This window comes from Cnephaeus nilssonii (assembly GCF_951640355.1).
Source record: "Cnephaeus nilssonii genome assembly, chromosome: 11".
Taxonomy (NCBI): Eukaryota; Metazoa; Chordata; class Mammalia; order Chiroptera; family Vespertilionidae; genus Cnephaeus; species Cnephaeus nilssonii.
Genome location: NC_137082.1, coordinates 67,640,755 through 67,668,224, shown reverse-complemented (window position 1 = coordinate 67,668,224; position 27,470 = coordinate 67,640,755). Strand labels below are relative to the sequence as shown.

Sequence of the window (27,470 nt, the reverse complement as noted above, 5' to 3'; positions counted from 1 at the left end):
AGCGTCGGCCTACGGACTGGAGGGTCCGGGGTTCGATTCCAGTCAAGGGCACATGCTCGGGTTTCGGGCTCGATCCCCAGTAAGGGGCGTGCAGGAGGCAGCCAATCAATGATTCCCTCTCATCATTGATGTTTCTATCTCTTCCTTCCCCTTCCTCTCTGAAATCAATAAAAATATTTAAAAAAAGAAAGAAAGAAAAAAGGCAGGGTGGGCTCTGGGCTTGCAAAGGCCTGCAGAAACCCCCGGGAAACAGGAAACACTGGGCTTTTTGGATTCTTCCTGATCACATTCACATCCTTAGCGATGTAAGATCATTTTTAATGGCTATGGGCAAATGGATGGTAATATTTAGTGTTTATGTAACTCTCGCTATGTACCAGGCACTGCCCCAGCCAGGGACCCATATCTGCATCCCAGCACCTGACACACAGGTGGAGCTCAGAACATGCCTCCCCTCCCCACCCCAGACATCAATCAGGTGCCCCTTTTAAGGGGCTCAGGTGTTTAAAGCAGTGGTTCTCAACCAGGTTCCCCAGGAGACCTTTGGCAATGTCTAAAGACATGTTTGGTTGTCACAACAAGGCACAGAGAGGGGGCTGCAGCTCGCATCTAGTGGGTAGAGAGGTCAGGGCGGCTGCTCAATACCCTACAGTGCGCAGAACAGCCCCATAGCAAGGAATGATCAGGCCCAAACTGTCAAAGATCCCAGGTTGAGGAACCCTGGTGTAAAGAAGCTTCCAGTGAGCTGCCAGGCAGGTCTAACCTTGTGTAAATACACCACCCACGGAGGTACCTGTATCTATTAAGTGGGAAAATGATGCCCAATGTTTCACCTGGCAGCCTGACTTCAGATTTCAAAGGGAAGGAAACAATGGGACCAGTCAGTCACTGAGCAACTTAACAGACATCTGGGCTACCTTGGGAACTGTCTGGAAGGTCCCTGCCCCTGTGGGAGGCAGCCAGAAACAAATAGGGGTAATAATAGGTACCTTTTGTTGACCACTCACCTGTGAGGCACTGTTCTAAATACAATGATCAATTTACTTACTCCTCGGCAGTTCCACAAGAAGGTCGTGACTAAGTACCCCCCATTTTATTGATGAGAAAACTGAGGCCCAGGGGAAAACAAACCCATGATGAAGTGGCTAATAAACAGAGAATGAATATAGGCATATAGAATAAGGCGGCACTGATTACAAGTGGACAATAAGCAGAGCAGGAGAAATACTAAGAATTGGTGAATACACACTGGGGGGAGAAGGGCTAGCCAGGAAAATATTTTCTATTTCCTTCTCAAACTGGGCTCATGGGATTCAGATATTGTTTCTTTCCTAAAACACTACTTTAGGAATCCTCCCAAGAACCCATGAGGTAGGAATGGCACTTTTGGGTGCATTTGATAGGTGAGACTCAAGACAGGCAGGCAAAGCAGCACGCTTCCCTAGGGTTGTGAGCCACCTTGTAATTCTCCATCACTAAGGCATGCTGGGTGCTAGTCGCTGTCAACACAGCGCTGTGGTTCAGTGTGTGGGCTCTGGAGCCTCACCACTAGGCTGGAACCCACGCCCCACCACCTGCCAGCTGTGTGTCCTTTAGCAGGTTACTCAGCCTCTCAATGCCTCAGTCAATTCAGCTGTGAGTGTTAGAATACTCCTAAAAAGGGTTGTTAGGATTAAATGAGACAATACGTGCAGACTGAGCAGCGTCTGGCACAAAGCACCACCAGTTATTACTAATAGGATTCCCCTGTGGGGGGAAGGAGGAGCCAGGGCGGAGAAAAAAACAACAGTAACCCAGAAATTTCAAAGCAGTTTCCCCAAATCTTTTTGTGTCTTCACCTCGATTAGCAGCAGCCTCGCTCTTTCCAGCCTGTTTCTGGAAGAGGTTCCCTGATGAGAAGAATCACAAACTTGTTAAGCCCTCTCAGGCGGGCACAGGTTCAACCAAACCAGGTTCTAAAGCCCTTGAGGGCTCAGGATTTCACCCAGATCAAAGCCGACAGGTCCAGGTGGCCCACAGCCCCGGCGCCACCCTTCCAGACTGAACTTCACCCCCAGGACTCCTCCAAAGGCACTCTCCTCCCTACTCAAAAGAGGCTCAGAGCGCCTGGGATGGAGCTGACCTCAGAATCCTCGTCATCTGCAAAATGCATTGAGAATGCCAAACCCCGCGGGGTTAGGATGAAAGCGAGTGCCTACGTGGTCCCCGGCACACAGCGAGGGCTCTGCGAGGGGTGTTCCTTCCCTGACCATCATCACTTCTGCTGTTCAAATTCAGTCCAACCTTCACAGCTGCCACCTTGGTTCAGGCTCCCTGCCCCTCTCTAGCAGCCTTCTTCAAAACTACAGATAAGCAGTCCCTGCCCTGGCCAGTGTGTCCAGTGGTTAGAGCATCGGCTCACACCCCAAGGGCCACGGGTTCAATTCCGAGGTCAAGGGCACATACCTGGGTTGCAGTTAAGGAAAAATAAGCAGAAAACCCTCCAAGGGGCTTAGACACCCAACCTTTCATTAAGACCTACAGTGCCCCAGGGATCTGGCCCTGCTCACCTTTTCTCCTCCATTCACTCACCCCTAAACATAATGGCCTCAAACAAGCTAAACTCATTTGCACTTGCTAGCCCTTCCATTTAGAATGGCTGATGCCTAATTTTCCCAAAGTTGGCAACTTCCGCTTTTGGCTAAAATGTCACCTCCCCAGGTAAAACTTCCCCTGACCACCCAGCCTCCACCCACTTTATTATATCATTAGTGACCCGGTGCACGAAATTCGTGCACATTAAAAGGGGATTAATTAGAGGAAATAATTTAATATTGCTATTTGCCCTTTCTCTATAATAGAAGTGTCAGAGATGAAAGAAAATTAGTAAAATGTATATGAAAACCTTCCTCCTGTCAGAGTCTGGGACACACCACAAGACCCAAAGTCAAGTCCCCGCCCACCCACATGCACCTCAAAATCACATGAGATCCAGACCCGACCACCCCCCCCCCACACACACACACACACCCATTGGGCTAGATCCAGACCCGGCCAGTCCCACCCTTGTCAAGCCCTGCCGGGCAAGGGGTGTAGCCTCAGGTCCCCTGGCCCTGCACCAGGATGGGGGGCGTGACTTGAGGTCCTCCATCAAGCCCCGCCTGGTGGGGGACACTGCCTGAGATCCCCTGTCAAGCCCTGCTGGGTGGGGGGCATGGCCTGAGGTCCCCTGTCAAGCCCAGCCAGGCAGGGGGGTGCAGTCTCAGGTCCCCTGGCCCGGTGCTGGGGTGGAGGACGCGGCCTGAGGTCCCTGGTCAAGCCCCGCCAGGCGGGGGGAGCAGCCTGAGGTCCCCTAGCCCAGCACCAGGAAGGGAAGTGCAACTTAAAGTCCCCTGTCAAGCCCTGCCGGGTGGGGGTTATGGCCTGAGGTCCCTTGTTAAGCCCCACAGGGGCAGGTGAGGGAATAGCCTCAGGTCCCTGCTGATTGCTTGTTAAGGCTCCTTAAGGGAACTTGGCCTCAGCTGTGGGTGCAGCCATCTTTGCCACGGAGTGATGGCAATTAGCATATTCCCTCTTTATTAGATAGGATCTTTTTTGTTTCTTCTCTGCAGTCTTCTCTAGCTGAAAATGTTTGAAAATCGTGTTCTTTTCTGCTAGTTCACTTGTTTATAGCATCGCCTTCAGAATGTATGCTTGATCTCAGTTCTTCTTTCCTTGCTGGGGCTCAGACATGCCCCCCAAATGCACATCTGACCGGCTACAAGCAGGAGAGGTTAACAAAGCTGCGGTGCGCCCAGCAGACCTGACTCACAGGAAACTCCAGTTTTCCTTCCCCAGTCTAAGAATTTCTCGCAGCAAAGCCAGAAGGCAGGGGGGTTGTGAAGTCAACAGGGAAGATTACACTAAAGGCAGCCTAGCCATTTCAGGGCCCGAAAGAAACGAGAGCAGGAAATGCCCTTTCCACAGGCACTCAGCCTTTCTTGTTTCTTGCCTAAAAGGGCCCATTTCCCCCAAAGTAGGGAATAAAGTAAGAATTTATGTCGTGAACGTGACGGGCCTATGCGGCTAATAAACACAATCACTGAGAGCCAAAGGGGGAAACGCAGGTGTTTTCAGGCCACCCGTTTCCTAGCTCTCTCCATTCTTCCTGGGGAGGGCTATTGTTTAAAATAACTTAATGTTTAAAAAAAAAAAAAAAAAGGGATGACTTTCTCCAGGGAAAACACTCAATGTCCAGCTCCCCACTGGGAACCCCGCCCCCCCCCCCCCCCCCCGCACTGTGCTGGCACTTTAACCAAATTTTTTAGTCCTGATTCTTTGCCCCTTTTCTTATCAGACCCTCTTAAGTCTGAAGATCTCATTACAACACCTCCCTTAATCCCTGAGATGAGTCTAAATTCAAAAGATTCCTATTTGTCAACAACTCTCACCAACTAGCATATCTGGCCCCAACCCAAGAAATAACAACCTGCTTGGAAAGACGGTGTGTGGGGGGACAGAAAGTTACCGGAGGAGGGTTAAGGAGATAAAGGACAAATAACTAAGTCAGCCTTACTCAGAAAAGGACCCTAGTGATAGCTGACAAGATGGTCCAGTGGTCAGGGGAAGCAATGACCAGGAAGGATTCAGTCCAGGACAATGATCTTCAACCTTCTTCATCTCATGGCACACATAAACTAATCACTAAAATTCTGCAGCACACCAAAAAATATATTTTTTGCCAATCTGACCCAAAAAATAGGTGTGATTTTGATTCATTCACACTGGACAGCTATTGTTGTATTGACGGTTGTCATTTTGTTTTTACTTGAAAATCTAAGGGAAAAGAGGTCAGTGTCCCTGACTAAATACTAGTCAGGTATTGCATGTTTTAAAAATTCTTGCAGTGCCGAAACCGGTTTGGCTCAGTGGATAGGGCATTGGCCTTCGGACTGAAAGGTCCCAGGTTCAATTCCGGTCAACGGCATGTACCTTGGTTGCGGGCACATCCCCAGTAGGGGGTGTGCAGGAGGCAGCTGATCGATGTTTCTCTCTCATCGATGTTTCTCTCTATCCCTCTCTCTTCCTCTCTGTAAAAAATCAATAAAATATATATATTTTTTTTAATTCTTGCAGCAAACCAGTTGAAAATCTCCGTCAAGAAGATCAATTTCCAGCTTCTCTTTTATATATATATATATATATATATATATATATATATATATTATTGATTTTTTACAGAGAGGAAGAGAGAGGGATAGAGAGTTAGAAACATCGATGAGAGAGAAACATCAATCAGCTGCCTCTTGCACACCCCCTACTGGGGATGTGCCCGCAACCAAGGTACATGCCCTTGGCCGGAATCGAACCTGGGACCCTTGAGTCCGCAGGCCGATGCTCTATCCACTGAGCCAAACCGGTTTCGGCTCCAGCTTCTCTTAAACAAGTAAACAAAGGAAGATCCAGCCACACAGGCCCCCATTTCCACATGGAATAAACCTGGCAAAATTCCCCTTTGCCAGGATCTCTATTATTCTTTTTTTTTATATATATTTTTATTGATTTCAGAGAGGAGGGGACAGGGAGAGAGGGATAGAAATGATCGGCTGTCTCCTGCACGCCCCCCACTGGGGATCTAGCCCACAACCAGGCATGTGCCCTTGACCAGAACCGAACCCGGGACCCTTCAGCCAGGGAGGATCTCTATTATTCTTAACTCTCAGAGAATTACATCTAACCTTGAAAATCTCTCATATATAAATATATATATACATATATATATATATATATATATATATATATATATGTGTGTGTGTGTGTGTGTGTATATATATATATACATATATACATATTTTATTGATTTCAGAGAGGAAGGGAAAGAGATAGAAACATCAATGATGAGAGAGAATCATTGATCGGCTGCCTCCTGCACGCCCCCCAGTGGGGATCAAGCCCACAACCCGGGCACTTGCTCTTGACTGGAATCGAACCCGGGAGCCTTCAGTCTGCAGGCTGACACTCTATCCACTGAGCCAAACCAGCTAGGGCACCTTGAAAATAAATCTCTTAAAGGCAGAGTAAAGTGGAGAAGGCGGGTAAGTAGAGGGGTGAGAGATAAGGGATACTTTGCTAGAATGGCCAAGTTCTAGAAAGTTCAACCCCATCATGGTTTAAGTTTGTTTATACTTTCTGATACACAGAAAGGGGAAGTATATATGTAAACACAGTGAACTGTTAATACTGATTACCAGGCAGGAGAGGATTTTTAGCTTTTTCTTTGTGTACTCTGGCTTATTTCAAGGAGATACACTGATTTCATCATTTGAAAAAGAAAATCCAATAACCCATTTTTCCCCCCTTAGGTTTAATTAGTTTCTATTTCTTAGAAGATAATTTTATTCAAAAAACATTTATTGAGCCCAGGCGGAGTGGCTCAATGGGTTGAGTGTCATCCTGTACACCGAAAGGTTGCCAGTCTAATTCCCAGGGCACATACTCCTGGGTTGAGGGTTTGATCCTCTGTCAGAGTGTAAGGAAGGCAACCAATCAATGCTGCTCACATTGATGTTTCTCTTTCTTTCTCCCTTCCTCTCTCTAAGCATGTCCTCGGGTGAGGATTTAAAAAAAAAAAACACAAAAACATCATTTATTGAGCAGCTACTATAACATCACCAGACTCCTGTTTGTCAAAGACATGAGAGAGACCTGGTCCCCATAGCAGTCCCGGTGAGGAGACACACCGGTAAATTAATTTGACAATAAAGTGTTTTGAAGGCTGGGGAGAGGGCAAACCAGCATACCCTGTGGTATTTTCCCCCAGCCAGTGCCAAGATGCCAACGGGCCTGACAGAAAGACAGTTCAAGCGGGGCCTTGGTAAGAAATGCCAACTTGGGAAGACGAGACTAGAGCCATGTTTTCTTTGCAGAGCTTTTCAAAACAGAGCAGACCCAAGAGATCAAGCAAAATTCAGACTCCAACACAATGCTCCTTTACTGAGCATGCTCCATGCTGTGCCAGTCCCTGGCTAGTTCAGGATTTTCACCTATAGCACCCAGCTCGGCACTCACAACAAATCCATGAATGTATTAAAGTAATTAAAGCTTTCCATGGCGATGGCAGGGTTCTCTATCTGTGCTGCCTAGGGCTCAGCCTCCAGGCACATATGGCTACTGAGCACCTAAAACATGGCTAGTGAGACTGAGGAACGAATTTCGTATTTTAATTAATGTAAATTTAAACAGCCACACACATACAGCTCCTGGCTACTTGATTGGAGAGTGTAGCTGAGGAAGCTCAATATTTAACAGACAATGAAGCAAGCCTGGCAAGGGAGCAGGCCACTGCAGAAACCTCCACCCATCCTGAATGCCTCAAGGGCACCATGATTTGATGCCTAGCAACGTAATATGGACCTGACATTGATTCCTCCTTTAGCCTCGCCTGGAAATTCACACACCTTTACTATGCATAAAAATACCTGATCAGAGCTGATTAGTGTACATTCATGGGCAATTTAAGGGACTTTCCAGGGTGATTTTGACTCTGGAAGGTAAAGGATTCCACTGTAAGAGGTATAAATGAAGGCTCAGAAAGAGGGGGGCCTGGGTCCCCACGGATGGAGAGAAGGTGAGGGGAAGGCAGTCCTCAAGGAGAGCAGTCTGAAGCTGCAAAGCTGTGACTGGGCGAGGAGCAGGACCCTGGCACACCACGGGACCAACACATGGCCATGGGGCAGGGCAGCAGGTTCCGCAGGGCCTTCATCTCCACTAAAGACCTCGGTCTTTAGGAGCCACTGGAAACATAAGCCGGAGAACAGGATAACCCGACTGTGTTTTGGAAAGAGCCTAGTAGGAGTGGCATTACTACCTCGGGAAGGAAAGAAACCAGAGGGAAGGGCGCTATTTCAGACAGTACCATGTCCCCAGGGAAAAAGGAAGACAGGCCCCTACCAATCGTTTCTGAGAGAGCAAACATTTGAGCTTCGGGAATTATTTCCAGGCACAGATTATGCTGGAAAACAAAGCCATCTTCTCTAGCAGAAAGGCTTGTACTTCCTTCTCCAGGAAATAAGTTCTATCCATCTGGTAGACAAAGTGAGGTTGTTCACTCATTCATTAAAAATCATATTTGCTGTGCACCAACCAGAACAGGCACAGTGGTGATAGAAAGGGCACAGGACGCCGAAACCGGTTTTGCTCAGTGGATAGAGCATCGGCCTGTGGACTGAAAGGTCCCAGGTTCGATTCCGGTCAAGGGCATGTACCTTGGTTGCGGGCACATCCCCAGTAGGGAGTGTGCAGGAGGCAGCTGATCGATGTTTCTCTCTCATTGATGTTTCTAACTCTCTCTCCCTCTCTCTTCCTCTCTGTAAAAAAAAATCAATAAAATATATTTTTTTTTTAAAAAAGAAAGGGCACAGGAAAAAATAACATGAGCAAAAAACGGCAGGACCCACCCTCATTTGCAGCCTTACAATCAGTGTGGGTGGGAGGTTAGAAGAAAAGAGAGAGGCGTATCTCCCAGGCATGCGCAAAGGCCCAATGGCCAGAGGTGGCGCTCTTTTGAGAATCTGGGAGATCCATGTGGCTGGAACAGAGAAAAAAGGGAACATGGAGAGGGGAAGCTGGAAAGGTGGGCAGAGACCAGGACAGGAGGATTTTAGGATTTTGATCTTCACCCTAAAATCAAGAAAAAAGCACTTAAAGAGTTCAAAGTAAGAGGGACTAGCCAGAAGAAAGGACCTCTCAGAAAGATTGGGAGGGTGGGATGGATGGAGATGGTGAGACCAGCTACAAGATTGGTGATAGCACAAAGAAGAATAACATGTAGGATGTAATATTCTAAGTAAGTGACACAGGAAGACAAAAGGTCAGAAGAACAGTGGGTAAGTCCCATATCCACAGACCCAGCCAACTGGCAGAGTGCTGGGGTGTTTCATTGTGACCGAGGAGCAAGTGTTAGGGGGACCAGAGGGACAGGCTGGGAGGTGAAATCAATAGACATGCTGAGTTTGAGACATCCATGAACAATAGGTAGGCAGGGCAGGTGAGCAGCTGGCCCTCTTGGGAAAAATCTAAATTGGAAATAAAAAAGGTTGTGAGTCATAAAGCTACAGATGTGGGCAAGATCCCCCAGGGGAACCTCCCATGATGCTGGGAGAGACGAGGAGAGGGCCAGGCTTTCAGCAACATCTAAAGGCTGGAGAGAACAGGAGGTGCCAGGGCAACAGGAAGAACACCAGGACCACGGAGGCAGAACAAGCCAAAGGAAGAGGCGGTTCCCAGGAAAAGAATGATCAGCCATGTCCAATGCCTCGACGAGATCCCGGAGGGTGAGTCCTAAACACCTGTCCTGGAAAGGGCAACATGGAGTCCGCAAGAAGCTCAACGATACCTGCCAATGGGGAGGGAGTGGGAAGAAGCCCCACTGCAGCTGGAAGAGGAGAAAGAGGACACCCTTCCTTTCAAACTAAGGTGGAAAACAGTCCGTTTTAGTGAAGAGCAGGAGTCACATAAACACGTAACGTGGGTCAGGCTTCAAAAATGAGGCAAGCACAAGGCTTTGCCCAAGCGAACCACAGAGCTGCGCTGCACAGACGGTGCCGACAGGGCTCTGAGAACAGATGCCCAGTGGACGCTATGCTGGCCAAGAGAAGGTAGAGACTTGGACAGCCATGATCTGCCATCTTCAGAGTTCCGGGCATTTCAGACCTTGTTGGGAGAGGAACAATCTGGTAGTTATCTAACGCACAGATAAATTCTTCCCATTGCACAGTACATGCATGGCACTTCTTGGGCTGTAGGAGATGTCGACGTAGACGAGCCAAAAGAAGAGTTAAAAATACCGATGCTCTTTTTTTTTTTTTTTAAAGAAAAATTCTCAGCACTTCTGCATTGCACTGTGATTTAAGAGTGTTTATGGTTATATTTTCTTAAAGAGTTTCCTTGTGGGGGGAAAAAAAAAACGACAGAAGGTCTCTAGCTCATCTCCATCCTCATAAACAATCCCTTTGTGAAACCGTCTTAATTTACATACAACAGTGAGAACGAGGCTCCTGTACTAATTAAGGTCTGGGACTGGTTAGCAAATTGCTATAATTGCATATTCTCCAGCATCCTGTCTCAGAAAACATACCCATACCCAAGCAAATCGCAGCAAGAATGATACTGTTCACGATTTTAATATCTTGGGCTTCCGCTGCATCTGTGCATGGTTTCCAAGTGGCTCGTTCCCTGGTGCGGGTGACATTACACAGACATTTTTTTAAAAACAGCTTCAGCTTTGGCAGCCTCGCATCCGCACACCACAATCATTACCGCAAAATGCACACATGGCAGGATCAAGACGCAAGCAGCCCAAACAGGGAAGCCTTTGTACGGAGACGTGAACTCACAGGGTCCATCGTTTTTCAGACTCCAAGTCCCCAGCCTTTGAGGGGCTCGTTGGGACTCATGCATGCGGGTGGCCAAACTCCTGCCCTGAGCTGCGCTCTGACCAATCTCGTGCAGAGAATGCAAACTGACAACCCTCAGCCACTCCTGAACCCGAGATGTGTTGTGTTGGGTTCATGCATAGTCTTTCAGAAAATGGGCTGCACGGACCATATTTCTATCAGGCGTTTTTACAGAAAAATATCCCAGCTGGCAACACCCAGTGAGTCATATTCCTGCTGGTCAGGGATGGATCAGCTGGAGGCACCCTCCCCCGTCGGTGCAGACACTCTGCTATTCACCAGAGGCTCCAGAAATCCTAGATGCCAGCTACACTCACTGGCCCCGGCAGACAGCAACTTGGAACCCTTCGGACAGAGCTCATGACCAAGTCCAAAGGTTTAAACTCAAAGATAAAACCTGATCCCCGTTCTCCACTATGCCACTTCATTAGGCCCTGAGTCTCAGTTTCCATAACTGTAAAATGGGACTAACAACACACCCATATCATCACATTATCATGAGAATCAAGTGAAGTACTCTGCATATAATACCTGGCCCCTCATAAGCACCCGGAAAACATCCGAATGGCAAACACACTTGACATCTAGCCCGCACTCCGATGTATGCCTGTGCATCTTCCGCAGATCATTGCCCTCAGACACAAATGTCAACCTGACATCTTGAAAGCTCGAAAGCTCGATCTCCCGAGAACTCCAACGCTCGGTAAATGCCAAGGCTGGTGCAGCGACAACGACTGGCTTGGAAATGACTCAGTTCATAAGTGAGTCCGTGTCGGGGGAAGAGGGTGTACCAACTAAAATTTGGTCAGAGAACCTGAAAGGTCATATGGACTAGATGCAGTAACAGGATTTGAGAATTTGGAGCCAATTATTGTCAGCATTTCTAAGTTTCCCAAGTAATACTGTTGCCGGTTTCCCAAGATGCCTGAGTAGTCACTTCATCTTCTGTTAAGGAATTATCTCTTCCCGGATGTGGGCAATTCTGGTGGGTCTTGGTGTCCAGACACCAGCCCTTCCCTGGCCAAAGTGCAGGCACATGACACTGGGTGAGACTCTGCCTGGGGACTTTGCCCTGTGGCTCCTGAGGAGGCTGTACTCAGTTCCACTCCCCAGAGCAGCCCCAGGCCTCCAGCCTTCCCATCGACCCCATGAGCCTACTGACCACCGTCCTCCTCCCCTTCCTCTCCAGTTAACCAGCGGCTTCCGCTGCTCACAACCAAACAACCCAACAGGGATGGAGTCTCGTAGGGACTGAAGCAGGGAATTCCCAAACCACGAGAAAAACAGGCTGCAGGATTAAGTGTGTATTCACTGAGCCCAGATCGCCACGCCTTGGATTTGGGGATGATTAGGACTGAGAGATAAGACTTCATCCCAGCAGCCTTTGCAAACCTCACATTTTAACCATGATGACTTCAGCGCTCAGAACCCCAGCAGCCCAGGCTCATAATCATAACTCCGGGCCTGTGTGTGTGCAATTTCCTTGCCTGACTCAAGAGGCTCTGTCAGGAAGGTTCCCTAGACACAGAGGCTGCCCCTGGATGACGGGAGCTCAGTTCCACACAAAGAAAGCCATCCAAGGCGGCCCCTGGGGAGAGAAAGGTCTCCCTCGAAACCAGGTGACCCCTTCTCCTGTTCACAAGCTCCCCACTAGAACAGGGGCCCCAGACGCTCTGGGAGAAGCAGTCCAAACAGCTGCAGACCATCTTTCTTCCAATGCCTCGGAGGCCCACAGGAGAAGCAGCCGGCCTGAGCCTGCCCGCCAGGTCACCCTACCCAATTCTTCATTTCCTGGGCCTAGCTTCCGGATTTACCTCCAAGCCCTCCTCCTGCAGGTTGTAAGTGGGGGCAGTTGTAGAATGTGGTAAGTAGGATCTCCACCTAATAGGCTTACCAATACAAACTCATCCCAGTTCATGCCAGTTCTAATCCTGACTAACATTTCTGAGCGCCCACCAAGTCCCAGGCACCATTCTGAGTACTCTATATGTGTGAGCAAATTTAATCTCCACCTAAGCCCTCTATCTTCATCATCCCCACGTATACAGGGAAACTGAGTCACAAAGAATAACCTAACTAGGCAGGGCACAAGCTAGAATGGAAACCCAAGGAGCCTGGCTCTAAAAGCAAGGATTTTCTATGTCTTCATGCCATCCTGCATCTCGAATGGAAAGGAGGGGTCAAGCAAGAGGGCCTAGGACAAGAGGAGAAAAGGAGCCTACATCTTAGCAGAGAAGACCGTCAACAAAATAAATAAGAATTACAAGGTCATGGACAAGGGAGATGAAGAAAATCAGGAGTGATTTTGAGGAACCTTCTAGAATGCCGCAGATACTCGATTACCTTGCTCTGGGTTGTGGTCCCATGAGTGCGCATGTGTTAGAAGTGCATCCAGCTGTACGCCGAAGATTTAAAATGTACCAGAAAATAGTAAACAAATGGCAGACGGTGGAATGCTACAGATAAGTAAGGGGAGAAGACTGGAATGATCCATGCGGTAATGGATCAGAACTGGAGACAAGTGTATGAACCCATTTAATTCGATATAAAGGTAGAAATACCTATAGATATGTGTACATAGATGGGCTAGGAACACTTTTCCTTGCTGTCTGCTGAAAGGACCTAGGAGCAAAGACTCATCAGTAGAAAGGAGCACCCTGAGCACTCGGATCCTGGTTTCTAATGCTATTCTCCAATAAACGAAAGCAGGATTCCTTGGGCAAATGACCAATTTCTAGGGCCGTGACAGAAAATATACAAGATGAGCCTAAAGCATCTTGTAGTGGCAGGAAGTAAGAAAGTGTTCAATTAATCAATCAGTCAACCGCCCGATGATGTCAAAGGGATACTGAAATGCTCCCAATGGCCAAAGCTGAAGTAATTTGAGCAAGAAAGTAAATTAGTACGGGACTGTATAACCCAGTGGTCAGCGAACTCATTAGTCAACAGAGCCAAATATCAACAGTACAATTGAAATTTCTTTTGAGAGCCAAATTTTTTAAACTTAAACTTCTTCTAACGCCACTTCTTCAAAATAGACTCGCCCAGGCCGTGGTATTTTGTGGAAGAGCCACACTCAAGGGGCCAAAGAGCCACATGTGGCTCGCGAGCCACAGTTTGCCGACCACGGGTATAACCCAAAGTAGAAAATAATTGAGTCCATGATGATATAAATAAGTGACTGAATAAAGAAATGGGGAAAAGAGATAAATCTCCCATACAGAAGAATTACAAGTAATTTATGTAGATATTCTGGCCTTAAGGAGGAGGAATATAACTCCCCACTCCATGTGAGCTGGACATTGTGACTTCCTTCTAAAGCATTCAGTGTGGAAGGAGAGAAAACTGAAAAATGCTACCTGAGCATTTGTGGTCAAGGTCAACATAATCAGTTTACAATATGTACCCTTAATATGATGTGACGAAATGGCACTTTATTCTGTGGTCTTCTTTCCCAAAACCCCATTATTCCAGTCTACCCCAATCCAATAATGAAAAAAAACATCAGATAAATCTCAGTTGAGTGACACTGTACAAGTAAAGTATTCCTCAACACTCTCAAAGTCATCAAAAACAAAAACTGAGAAGCTGTTAGAGCCAAGACAAGTCGAAGAAGACTATCAACTAAATATAATGCGGTATCTTATGTAGAATCCTGGGACAGAAAAGGGACTTTAGCCCTAGACAGCATTGCTCGGTGGTTAGAGCACCAGCCCACACACTTAAAGGTCTTGGGTTCAATTCTTGGTCAAGGGCATGTACCTGGGTTGTAGGTCAGGGTGCGTGCAGGAGGCAGCCAATCAATGTTTCTCTCTCCCCACCCCTTCCAAAATCAATGGGAAAAAATATCCTCTGGTGAGGATTAACAGAAAACAAAAACACAAAGAAAAGGGACCTTAATGGAAAAACTAAGGAAATCTGAACAAAGCATGGACTTTTAGTTGGTAATAACATCAATATCGATGGGTCCTCTTGTGACAAATGAAACATACTAATGCATGAGGTTAATAATAGGAAAACTCGGGGGGAGGGGGAGGGGTTTGATATGAGAATACTCTGCACTACCTTCACAACTTACCTGGAAATCTAAAATTAGAAGTTTATTATGAAAAGTAACAGAAAATGATGAAATGGCTCCTTTGGCCTGTGTGGCCACTAAAGGCCTCTCCAAGGAGATGGTGTCGGAGATGAAATCGGGAGAGATGAGAAACAGGCAGCAGGACCCAGGGCACCATGTTCCCAGCAAAGGGCTCAGGGCACATGGGCCTAAGGAGAAAACAGAGGGGACGGGGGCCAGGAAGCTCAAGGGGAGAAAGGGCAGGAGGTGAACAGAATGTCACCAGGTGAACAAGCCGGCCCAGGCAGGGCGGGCACAGTGGCCTCAGACGTGAGCCTCAGGGCACTGGAAGGTCAGTGGAAGGACTCAGCAAGATGGGACAGACCTGACCTATGCTTTTTCAATCGCCCTAGCGGTGATAGGAGGAGTGGGGTAGATGAGAAAGAGGGACAGTGGTCACCCCAGAGTGGTCACACTTCATGCAGCAGTCAGAGGAAGATGCCACCTGGTGAAGAGCTAGGAGTGTCTAGGGCAGTGATGGGCAACCTTTTGAGCTTGGTGTATCAAACTTCGCCAAAAAACTGAGCATAACTCGGGTAGTGTGTCACATTGAGGAAAAAACATTATTTCGCGATATTTATAGTTTAAATAACATAAATGTATAATTGTTATATATAATTGTACTTAATAAACCAAAAACTAAATATTTAGTGCTGACACGTGTGTCATAGGTTCGCCATCACTGGTCTAGGGAGATGGAAGAGGAGAGGTCTCCACACTTACAGGAAAGAGAATAGGGGAAGGGGGTGTACTGATCAAAGCCGCCCGCCCCCCCACAGTGACAGTGACAATCCCCGACTTTGACTCTCTTGGAGAAGTCTCCACAGCGGGGCTCCAGGAAGGAAGCGCCTCCTTGGAGTCAGAGCCTCGCTCAGGTCTGCCACTTACTGCCTGTGAGATAGTGCCATTTAGAGCCTCAGTTTCCTCATCTGCAAAATGGCAACAACACCGCCGTCAAATGGGGATGGGAGGAATTCAGTAAGAGAAAGCTCCTGGTCCAAGCACAGCCTTCAAAATACTCTGAGTATTCCTCCCCAGGCGGGAGGAATTTTAGAATCTAAGCTGACACCTCATTTTACAGAGAAGGAAACGGAGGCACAGAGACAGAAGGTGTCCAAGCCCCACAGGAAACTGAACAGCAAAGAGACCCCCCCCCCCCCCCATCTCCAGCTTCCTTTCTCTGGGTTCTCCCTCCACATTCTGACCACAAGGGGGGGTGGGGAGGGGGGGCTGTCTCACAATACCCCTTCAGGAAGGTTCTTTCCTTGCTCAAAACTCCCCCGCTGATGGCCCCCATGGGCTGGATGGGGACTGTGATGAAAGATGAAGCACCCACTGACTGGGCCCACCCTGCCAACCTCTCCCTTCCCCCGTCCGCCAGGCACAGACCACCCACATGGGCAGCCTGGCCTTCCAACAGGAGGTGCCTCCCGCCTCCTCTCTGGACCAGGCCAATCCTCCATCTGTCAGGCCAGCCCCAGCAACAGCCAGCTCCCACTACCCAGGTCACAGCCATGACTATCTGAGCCCGATCTCTGCCCAAAAGGACTAGCTTTAAAAAAAATCCTCAAAAACCTTGGTTATTTCAGACGCATTTAGGGAGCCACTTTGGTGTGGCTCTCTAGCTAGCTAGATGGGCATCTCTCTGGGTGAAGTCTGTTAACAGCCAACCCCCTCCCCAGCCCTTCTGGCCTCCCGGCGCCCCACAGCACCAGGCTGAGTGCTCAGAGCAGGCACTCGGCGCCTCTTCAAAGGAGTAGCAACAGCGTGGCACAACCATTACGTTTAGAGATGAGCATTTTCATCAGCCAAAGATATGAAAAAGACTCCAGTCGCTCATTTTTAAAAGCACCCTGGAGGCACAAGTGAGGAACTGCTTCCCTTTTGGGGAAGCCTCATAACATCTCACACACACCGAACAAAAAGTACCGACCCCTCAATTAGAAGTTTGAGGAGCCGAATATACTGGTTTCTGCATCAGAAAACATCAACTGTGTTTGCTCTGATTTGCTAAATGTTGCCCTACATGCAAACACTGGCCCCCGAATTCCAGAAAGCCCTGCATTTTCTTCCACGTCTGTGACTCCAAACGGGTCAGGTTTATTAACATAAGGAACCTAGCCGCAGCTGGAGGTGGCTGGCTTCCAGAACATACTTTATTTAAATTCTGATTCCTGAAAGTCACCCTGCAGAGAGGCAGCCAGCCACCCTTAGTGAAGGTAAAAATTTGTGGTCGTGGACAATCCCCGACAGGTCGCTCTACCTGCACAGACACGCAAGGGGAAGAAAAGCAGAAAGAGATTCCTCCATAAATTAGGTTCATCCATCTGAGGTCTCACACGTCTCAAAATCGGGAGGCGTGTTGCAACCTCGGCTCACAGAGCCACACTTCGCTGCACCACAACAAGAAAAAGAAATTCCAATTTCCTCCTCTGATCTGGAATAGATAATACGAGATTTTTTACTCACCTTTGGAGCGAGTAGAGATATCCATGCCCTCTACCACCTCCTGTTCTGTTTTGATTTCCTCCTCGGCCAAGCTGAAACAGAGCAAATTACGTTCAGGTTTAGGTAGACTGAGAACTTGCCCCATGGGGGCAGCTAGCTATTTAGAAGTCCTAGCGGCAAACCCAACTTTAAGACAATCCCCCATCCTTATGGAGGGATGGGGGTAAAGAAACCCACGCTTGATTGCAAACAAAGGGTAATGCCTCCTAAAGGAGTATTTTTAAGACACCAGGTTGTCCTTTCTTTAAGTCAAATTACTATCCCAGTTATCGTGCTGGTGGGGGATGCAAAAAGCATTTTTTTAGACACACAATTACAATCTGCCCCCATGGGCCAATGAGAACCCAGCCTTGGAGTAAACAAGTTTCTCACTGCTAACACCGGATTCAGGTTGGAGGTAGTTTGCAGGGTATGCAGAGTTCTGATGTCTGAATTCTGTAAGGCAAACAGCGTTTCTCAGGCCACCCTGCTACATCTTACACTTTCAAGAAGAGGCAGGAACAGGGGGAAAAGGTACAGAATTGCAAAGCAGAGAAATGTGCCCAGGCTAGAAGCAAAAGGCCTTGTCTCAAAACGTTCCAGCCACCAACATTTATCCCAGGAACGAGGATCAGGGTCTCCACACTCCCCACCCCCACCCCCAGGGATGTTTCCTCTGGGTAGCAGGCACGGCTTAGAGAAAGCAATGGCACTCTTTTGAGCTGTGACTAATTATTCCCCACCACTAAAGTGGAATGAGGAAGGATTCTTTGAAAGGGAGGCTGAGAGCTGGGGGTTGGGGAGAGAAGCGAGAAAGCAGGCCCCCTTTGCTGGGAAGGTCCGCCAGAATCTTCTCTCCCTTTCTCTTCTGGAACTCCCCCCTGAACAGAGCACAAACCATTTCATATCTTCCCACACACACACACACACACACCTAAATCAAGCCAGGGAAGGTCTGCTTAAATAGGTGCAAATTGTGAGGTACGATGAACTTCACCACCATCCTCACCACCATCCTCGGGCTGACAGTGAAGTGATAAGAATCTTAACAGCCCTGGCCAGTGTGGGTCAGTGGTTAGAGTGTCGGTCCCAGCACCAAAGGGTCTCAGGTTCCCAGTCAAGAGCACTTATCTAGGTTGCAGGTTCTATCTGGAGTGTGTGTGGGAGGCAACCAATCAATGTGTCTCTCTCACATCAATGTTTCTCTCTCTCTCTCTACCCCATTTCCCCTCGCTCCCCTTCCCCCCACCCTTCCACTCTATCTAAAAACCAATGGGGAAAAAATATCCTCAGGTGAAGATTTAACAACAACAATAAAAGAATCTTAACATTTACTCTAATGCAATTCCACCAGACTGCGGTTCAACAAGAAATGGGTGTGTTCCCAATTGCTATGGCTAGAAATTTCCATTTGGAAGACTCAAAGCCAGGACAGAAGGGAGGCTGGGTAGGCGAGGTAGGACTGGAGTGTCCCTTCTGCATTCAGTAGTCTGGGACTGTCTGGGGCCAAAGAGTCCAGGAAGGCCTGTCACATGCAGGTATGTTTAGGGGAGTTCCACGTTTGTTGGGGGAAGAGAGTTCATCAAAATGGGAACTAGACAGAAAGGAAGAGATGATAGCTTAGAATTACATTAGAAGAACTTGGAGGCCTCAAACTTCCCTAGTCCCAGCCCTGAGGAGAAAGGTAGTTTGGTTTTAAATCAGCATATTAACACCTTTCGCTCTCTGATATTGAACCCCGTTAACAATTTCATTTGCACCGCATCTGTAGAGAGAGGCTGTGACACAAATCACCAGAAACAACGGACAGATTGTCACAAATGGTTTTCGTCAGAAGAAAGCAGCCTTTTAAATTTAAACACATCGCTGACACGCAATAATACAAAGGTGATGGTGGAAGGTGATTTTAGCACTAATACTTTCTACTCCAACTTAAGAGGCGCACATTCTCAACTCAGAAACACGCCCTGCCTGCCGCACACACAGGTTGTCCCAAACAGATACTGGCGATGGTTTCTTGCTTGGGGTGATTGGAAATAAATTTTCACCAAAAGGCCCATGCAGCCTTCAGAGCTGGATAGATGGTCCACTTCAAAGGAACAAATAGCCACCTTGATCTTTCTACCAACTGGAATTGTTTCTCCCTCTAGCATGAAGTATGTGAAATCTTAAAACTTCTTGAAACCAATCCCATATTTGGAGTGACGGAGAAAAATGCTAATCTGGGATCCAACCAAAATGTCTGGTCGTGAAAGAAACAATTTATGCATCACAGAGCCCCAAAAAACCCACTTGAAGGATTTCTGCAGGGATGAAATCATTCAAAGGTATATGGATCATGGAGGAGGGCTGTATTCAAGAGAACAATGATTTGGCTTGTAACAGCCTAGAGGAGTTGAATACTTTCAGCAGAAATGCTGTTGTGAGGCTAAGAAAATGCAAACTAGTGATGCAGGGGCTATTTGCCGCTGAGTTTAAGATAATTCTGAAGCAGAAAAGGCGGGGGGGGGGGGGGGGTTAAGCTGTTTGATCTTTCCAAGTATTGCAAGTGGGCCACCATAATCACCTAACTTTAGCAATAGCACCACCAGCTTTAGCAAGGATTTCGAGCACAACAATTTCAGAAAACCATCTTTTTCACAGATCAGTAAGCCATCATTGCAAAGGGAACCCGTACATGCACATGTGTGTGCACACAATGCACACAATAACTTGTGTTTGTGTAAAGGAAATCGCAGTGTCTATGCATTAAAGGGGGGAGGGGAGGAGGATCATTTACCAAAGCAAAGACCAGAATGCAAAATTAGTCATTTTGCATAGCCACATCTAAAGGGACTTCCTTTTTCTACACCACTGAACTCAGGTTTGGTGTGTGTGTGTTTTTCTCTTGGCTTCATTTTAAATATTAGTATGTTATTAGGGGAAAAAACTATTTATACTACCTCAAAAGTGTTGGTGAGAAAAGATTTGTACCTGTCTGAATGCCCCACAGATCTTGGTCAATTTAGGTTAAGAACTGTTCAGTCATTTGAATTAAAACACACACACACACACACACACACACACACACAGTCAAATAACAATAATTGTTAAAAAGACAAGGTGGATGCATCTGCAGAATCAACTCTTGTCATTCACACATTATAGTCTTAGGAAATATCCAGCATCTTTTCTTCCCTATCTGTTAGCTTCCAGCAACCCCGGATTACCCTAGGTCAAAACACAATGGAGGAACAAGCACTTGTTTCAAACTGACATTACTTTTTTTTTTTTTCCTTTTAAAGTCTGCAGGGGAGGCTGGGGATACCCACATGAGGAAAGGGTAATATTAGCTGGAAACCAAACAACAGTCTCTTCCCCCCAACAGGAAAATTCACCGTCAACTAGTTGTATACAAATGTTACCACCACCACTTCTTACACTCACATTTACCCTAAGTCACTGGCCTCTGGATTTTACAAACGGATACATTTCGGACAATTCAAGAAATAACAGTGCCTGCAAATATAACCCAGAGCATGCCAGCCAGTCCCAGAAAGAATAAAAGATTTCTCTCCCAATGCCTGAGCAAGAAAACCTCTGCTTCCCTCTTAACCTGCATGCACTTTTTAAAAAGAGCAATTAAAAGTTGCAGATGAACTGCTGAACCTCCAGGATGCTGTAAGCCTTCTGATTATTAATTCTGAGGATTCCAGGCTGGTCCGTAATTCCCAGGAATCCCATCCCCTGAGCACTTCCAAAAGGGGGGGTCGGGGGGGGGGGGAGAATATATATATAGTTTTAACAGAAAAATGCCCGGATACACAATGCCCAGATCTTTCTTTCCCCCAAGTGCCCCTACTATTTGACTTTTAACCAAGAATATCTAAACCCATCTAGAATACACAACCAGCATGCATGAGACTCTGGCTCTTCAGCCGAGGATCACCCCGCAGCAATTCCAAGATCATGCATCATTCCAAAGGACTTTTCCTTCAGCTTTTTTACTTTCATTCAAAACCCCAAACTGGTCCAGGCTGTAAGAAACAGTTAATCCCCAAGACACAACACCTTCCTCTTCCAGATCACAAAATAGCCAACATCCGATTTTAAAAACCATGCTTCCCCTAAATCTGCAATTCATTTTGTTTTAATGGGGGGTGGGGTGGGGGGTGGTTAGCAGAGCAGCTTTATATAAGCACTCACCTAAAACGGGCAGAGTCATCGGTAGCTAAGCTATTTATGCAGGATTCTTAAAATGGCGTCTGGCAACACTGCCTCCCTCATTCCTGGGTTGAAGCTAAAATGGTAGCAGTTTGTTCAATAGCTGCAGCTCGTGTTTAGGCAGCCCTGCTACTTTCCAAGCCACCCTCCTAAAGATCAGAACCAGGCAGCGCTCAACCAGAGGACACCAACAACCCAACGTGTAGAAGCTTTAAAAAAAAAAAAAAAAAAAAACACTGCAATGACAGGGGGAGTTTGTGAAGTCACAGGTTCCTAAGGAAAAGTCTTCCCTTTCGGATCCTGAGCCTGCACCCCTCTGCCCTCGAATGAGGCGGTTGAAGATTAGGAAACAGGCAGCCGTGTGGCCGAAGCTGCGGACAGACAGGTGTCTGTGCAACACACACACACACACACACACACACACACACACACATGTTACAAGGGAGCAGCAGGCTGGGGAGGGGAAGGAAGGAAGTCGGTTTCCCCTTCTTGGTATATTAAAAGCCAGCTTTGCATCCATACCCAGAAGGAGCTGGGTAAAATGAGAGGGCTCCCAGGACAGCGGGCATCTGAAAAGCCAAGCTAAAGGGCAGCACCCCAGCCTTGAGGCCGAGGTAAAACCAAAGGGCTGTGTGTGCGCTTGAAAACGGCCACCAAGCACCCAGCCGGTCCTAAGACAGCCTCAAGGGAAAGACAATCGGAGTCTGCGGGGACACAACAGTAAAATAGTCACTTCAGCCAATGCCCAGGACACTCACAAATTAGATTTTGGTCCACCCCCAACCGAGCCCTGAAAATGAACGACTGGTTTTTGCAAAACCCGCTCTCAGAGGCCAAACTCATCGCCTCGGAGTGGATAATGTAATTTACTGTTGCAGGTCTGAGCATTGGCCTCAGCGCTGTGGTGCTGGGAGTGGAGAGTTTCAAGGTGACTGCTTTTTCACTCCAGGGGAGACAGGAGGGCCTGGTGCCCAAGGCTGTGCCAGGGCTGGGACGGGCGGTTGGCTCCTCGCCGGCCGGCCGATAGGTGGGTAATCTTGATGAGGAGGGCCAGCCCAGCAGCCCGGCTAGCTGCAGGGCTGAAATGGCTCCCGCCGGCTTGTTTATCTGGAAGGAGAGGGGGGAGGGGGAAGGGCAGCCAGAGCCTAGGCAACCTGAAAAGCCAAGGGTGAATCCTGGTTTTTGCATTTCGGAGCAGCACCAGGGCTTGTAAACATATTCCCTTACTAAATCTCTGCTGGGCGGGGGCACAGGCACTTTCTGAGTGTCTTTCTTTTCAGGGTCAACCAGAGGCAAAGCCAGATCTAGGGCTTCTCAGCTGACAAATGTGTGTTGCCTCTGCTACACAAGAGAGAGAAGGGAAAAGGCAAAAAAGAAACAAAGAGATCACACATCTGAAGTGGTTGGACTCCAAAAACCTTACCTCTCTGCCTTCAGGGTTTTCGGGGTTACGGTCACCCTGGCTTTTTACAGATTGACTCCTTTCCTCCTCTCCTATTTAAGACCTGAAGCCGCCCGCCACTGTCCTCCCAGGGAAAGAAAAGGGGTTACAAGACAGGAAGAAGGGGGGGAGGCTATTGTTTTCACCCCTAATTCATAATCCAAGATGCCCCATTGTTTCTTTCTTTCTGACTCAAATCTTGGAGCTAGTAATTACAAAAGTAACTGGATGGGGCTCCAACAGGCTAACCATGTTCATGCCCGGCAATTAGAAAAACTATGTAGAAAGTTTACGGAGTGATTATATGTAATTAATTCCTAGTTACAGAGGGAACACTGACCATTTTCTGGAGCTAATAAAAGCCGTTGCTCCCCCTCCCCCCACGTGAATGCCACTTAATTTCCCAAAGCAGAAAGTGAATCCATCCTGGAGGGTCTTGAAGGGGAAGAAGAGGGAGGGGGAGGGGAGAATCAAAAGCTCCAGTGTGTCTGTGTTTGTGCCTTGCAGCTGTGCATCCTCTTTGGGGACGGAGGAGGCCGAAGGAAAAGGGAAAACAGCCCCATGTTCTGTCCCCTCCCAGTGCAACTTTCAAACGTGGCAGAGAGAACATTCTACCTTGATGTAAAAAAAAAAGAAAGGGGGAGGGGGGGAGAAATGCCTCAGGAATGGAATGCAGGAGACTCTTCCGCTGGGTGGATCTGTTTTTCCTAAAAGGAACAAAGATGGTAGAAATTTCCAGAAGGCCCAGTCTCCATTCGGGCCACTGCAATTGTCAATCTGTAACCTTTCCTCCCAAGTCTATTGGTTCAAAAGCTGGAGAGAGGAGCCCCATTGGGCTGCTCTGTGAGCCAGCACTGCTGTGCCTACCTAGTCCTGCTGCAATGCAGACATGTTTACCCCCTAACTGAAACTGGAAAATAATGCTACTTTGAAAGCAACTGACTTGTTACAGGCTCATGCTTAGTGGTGGCCGCAGTTCCCAGGAACAGTGGCTAGCTTGGTCCAGGCTGGGACCTTGCTGGGGCTGGCTGCACTCTGAAAACAGATCTTGGCTTTGCAAACCTGTGTGAGCCATTTTTAATGTGAGCTTTTAGAGGACAAATACCTTGCCCTTAGGTTTCCTTCCAGCCCAACAAATACTCCATTATGCAAACACTGAAGGCACCAAAGCAGGAGTCTTGTGATTAGATATTGCTTCTAGGGAGGCCACAAGAACCTCAGTATATAATTTCCATTTACAGTCAGGAGATAAGAACAAAGAAAACAGCTAAATGTCCGAACTTACTTGTGTGGGGCAGTACAACTGTTCAGTTTTAAGTATACATAGAAGACATCATTAACTCTTGACATTTCACTCTAAAGAAGCTGGCCTTCCACAGACTTTTTTAACTTAGAATTTGGTACATTTCTCACCATTAAATGAGCCTTTTTTTTCCAATTGGTGCTAAAAGCTGGACACTAATTTAAAAGAGAAAAAAAGATTATTGACTCCATCAGGTTGGCATAACACAGCAATGGAATATATTTCCGCATTTACAGCTATGCTGGACTCGTCTCCAGGCTGGAAATGGATGCACTGAACTTCTAGGGAAATTCTGAAGCTAACGCGAAACAAGAGTGCACTTTTTTCACTCTGAAGTTCTAACTGCAGCATTAAGAGATCGGGGGAAATGTAAAAAGTAAGAAATAATTCATAAGTAAAGGTAAGCATGCATACAGATGTGTGTGGGTCGGGCTTGGAAGAGGCCAAATCTGTTTTGCAGGGAGTCCTTAATCAAATCAAGTTTGCTGGTGGGTGGGATTTTGCACTCCCTGTTAGCATCTTGAAACCTGAGTACTGACACCCCTATCCCCACACACACCACCCCCACACACACCACCACCAGCTCCTGCCCCACCACTTGCTTAAGGCTCTGTGACTCTTCAGAACAAGCACTTTCTTATATTTCACACGCTGATCACCTACCCAGACTTCTATCTCATATCCAAACAAACCCAATTAAAGGTCTCCAGGCAAGTCACAATGAACTGCACATGTCTCCCCCGTCTGAGGGTTAACAGGAAGTATAATCTTCCATCCTAGCTGCAGGTTCTCAGGAAAAACACAGTGGATTCAAACAGTCACCTAAAATCAAGACACTATTAAAAAGCCCTTGTTTGGTTCCTGCTAATGAAAAGCCCTCCAACTGCGATAGCCAAGACCCCCTGCTATAAACAGACCCCAAATGTGCGCCAAACTCTTTATACATGGTCACAGAGGAAATGGATCGCTTTACTTACCCAACATGTTCAAGCAACCGTCTCATTTTTCCACAGTTAAGAAGAGAGAACAGGCTGGCAGATTTGGGACTTGATCAAAAAGGAAATTTTTTTAAACAGTTACATGGGATTATTAAAAACACACACAACAACAACAACACAACCCAACAACTGAATAGGGAATGCTGTCATGAGCCACAGACGTGATTTTATTTCCTCTGCACTATCACAGGAGGACAGAAGATGATACAATGAGGGGGGTGGGGGGGAGGAAAGGAAAAAGAAAAGGATAAAAGATACATTAGTTCATTGAACATCATGCAAGAATAGAGGGCTAAAGGATCCAAAAAAGAGTCCTCACAGATTTATTGCAGGATGTTGTCCAACATCTCCCCCACCCCCACCCCCACCCCCCACCCCCACTCCCCATCCCTACTCCAAAAACTTCCTCCAAAGCCTAGAAAACACGTTCAGAAACATTGGCTGGCTGCAGGCTGGCTTGCAGAGGACCAAAACACTCTGTTATCAACAGAAGTCAGGAAAAAAAGGCTGAACAATGTAGTTTCAAGTGAAGAAACCCTGTAGGGAGAGAAAAGACCATGTAGAGACACCACCACCCACCTAGGCCCCAGGAGCTAGGAGCTCTCCTTAGCCCTGCTCTGCTGAGGGCTTGGTTCTGTTTAAAAACACACGTCCTCTCTGGTCAAAACTTAGTCCAGCTTTCCCAGAACCTCTTTGGAGAGGAAAACTTGCCTGCTTTGCTGTCTGCCATGAGCTCTCCTTAGAGAGGAGCCAGCTTGCTCACCTTCCATTTTCTTCCCCCAGCAGGCATGTGACACAAGAGAAGACAATAGTGCAGGGGGGAAACTGCTCAGAGAGAGAGAGAGAGAAAGAGGAGGAAAAAAAAAAAAAAAAGCTTCTTTTTTGGCATACCAGGATCTAGCTTCAAACTATTTCAGAAACACCATGTCCTGGTGGAAGAAAAGGTGTGCCAGGCCCTTGCCAGTTTGCAAAATCGAGCTCTGGCTAATGGCTACTGAGCCATGTGACCCAAGAAAGCAAAAAAATTCTCTCTAAACAGTTCCAAGTTAACCTAAGTGCTGTGGGGGTGAGTGTGGCACGGCCAGCCACACACAAATCACACTGCTCGCCCACAATTCGGATGTCTCAGAGGGAGGGGGAGAAAAGATGGTTAAAAAGTCGAGCTTACCTCTGTGGATGCATTGTTAACACTGTGTAATGTCAATACTTATAAAACATGGAGGACAGGCTCCTAGTTCTCACAGAAAAAGGGTTTGGCACTTCGGCTTGATGATCTGGCCGCCTAATAAGAGCTCACCCCCGATTGGCTGGCCCGGCAAATCGGAGTGTAAGGCGGCCCGGGATTGGCTGAAACACTTCCTGAGCGATTATCTTTGTGAGGCTCTGGTGAGCAAGAGCCATCCTGTGCATAGAAAAAGACAGGCTAAGCTAGGCCTTTTGCAGCAAGAAAAACTTGGGAAGGGGGCCCCCAGACGCACTTCTCCCACACCCTGGCTAGATTTCCCAGCGCGGGCAAACCAGTGCAGCCAGCCTGACCTGCTCCAGCAAAGCCCGAGGCCCAGAAGCCCCTGGGAAGAGAGTTTTTGGAGTGAGCTGACAGGGCTCACCCTCACTTGCCCCCCACAGAAGCGGCTCTGTGCTAGGAGGAAGGCTGGCCCTTTTCTAGAACAATCCAGCAGAATGGATCCCCCGGGAGGGTGAGGGGGGCCTGAGGAGTAGGGAGCCCCAGGAAATGGGCCAAGGGGGCAGGAGAAAGGGGCTGGAGGCAGGCCTCTGTGCAGCTGGGGGGCAGACACACAGGACAGGGAAACCCCCAAGAAATCGCTAAAGAGCAGCCCTGGCTTCTCAGAGCCCGGAGGCTTGGGCTGCAGAGGGGAGGAGGGGAGCAGAGTGGTCAAGTTTGCATAGTCATTGTCAAAATGCCTCCTGGAAAAGCAGGCCAGAGAGCCATCCTCGCGGCACAGACTCTGTCCTCTCAGCCCCCTCAGCCAGGACGCAAAGGAAAAACCAAAATGGGTTCCTGCCTCCCTGCCAGGATGCCAAGGGGCGGCCCCCCTCTCCGTCCTTACCCTAAGAAAAGCCAAAGGCAGGCCACATGCCTAGATCTACAAACTTCCCTTCCCCTCCCGGCCCCCTCCCCCACCGCCGAGGCCTGCTAAACCTGTCAGTTAAACAAAAATCTGACTTCCGTATTAGCCCGCGATGCCTTCAGCTTCCTGCCTATTAACCCTCTCTCGGACTCTGGGCCTGGCTGGGAAGGACTAGGCCCCGAGAGCGCAGAAAAGGCCTGTGGAAAAATACCAGCTGCAGCTCCCCCGGCAGATGCAGAAAGAGAGAGAGAGTGAGCCGCTGTCTCTCGCCTTTGCTTCCCAAGGAGGCGTGTACCTTCTGAATCCAGGGCACAGGCAGTGCCTCTCGGTCTGAGAAGCCATTTAAATCCAGAGGGAGAAAGGAAGATGTCAAACTCGGGGAGGGAACAAGAACCCCCATTATTAGTCAGGCATACACC

General features: G+C 47.9%; 1 protein-coding gene across 16 annotated transcripts in view; it reads right to left on the bottom strand.

Annotated features, from left to right (window-relative positions):
• The window catches only part of ZMYND8 (zinc finger MYND-type containing 8), a 113,642-nt gene extending 86,997 nt beyond the window's left edge, over nucleotides 1–26,645 (bottom strand). For 3 of the 16 annotated variants that reach the window (XM_079785052.1, XM_079785063.1, XM_079785051.1), the window contains exons 1-3: nucleotides 26,130–26,639; nucleotides 24,941–25,009; nucleotides 16,999–17,069 (exon numbers count right to left, since the gene is read on the bottom strand). In XM_079785052.1, the coding sequence (XP_079641178.1) occupies nucleotides 16,999–17,069; nucleotides 24,941–25,009; nucleotides 26,130–26,143 (154 nt within the window). In that variant the 5' untranslated portion in view covers nucleotides 26,144–26,639. The other 13 variants (XM_079785050.1, XM_079785061.1, XM_079785055.1 and 10 more) reach the window with 10 other exon arrangements.
• Between the last annotated feature and the right edge of the window lie 825 nt (nucleotides 26,646–27,470).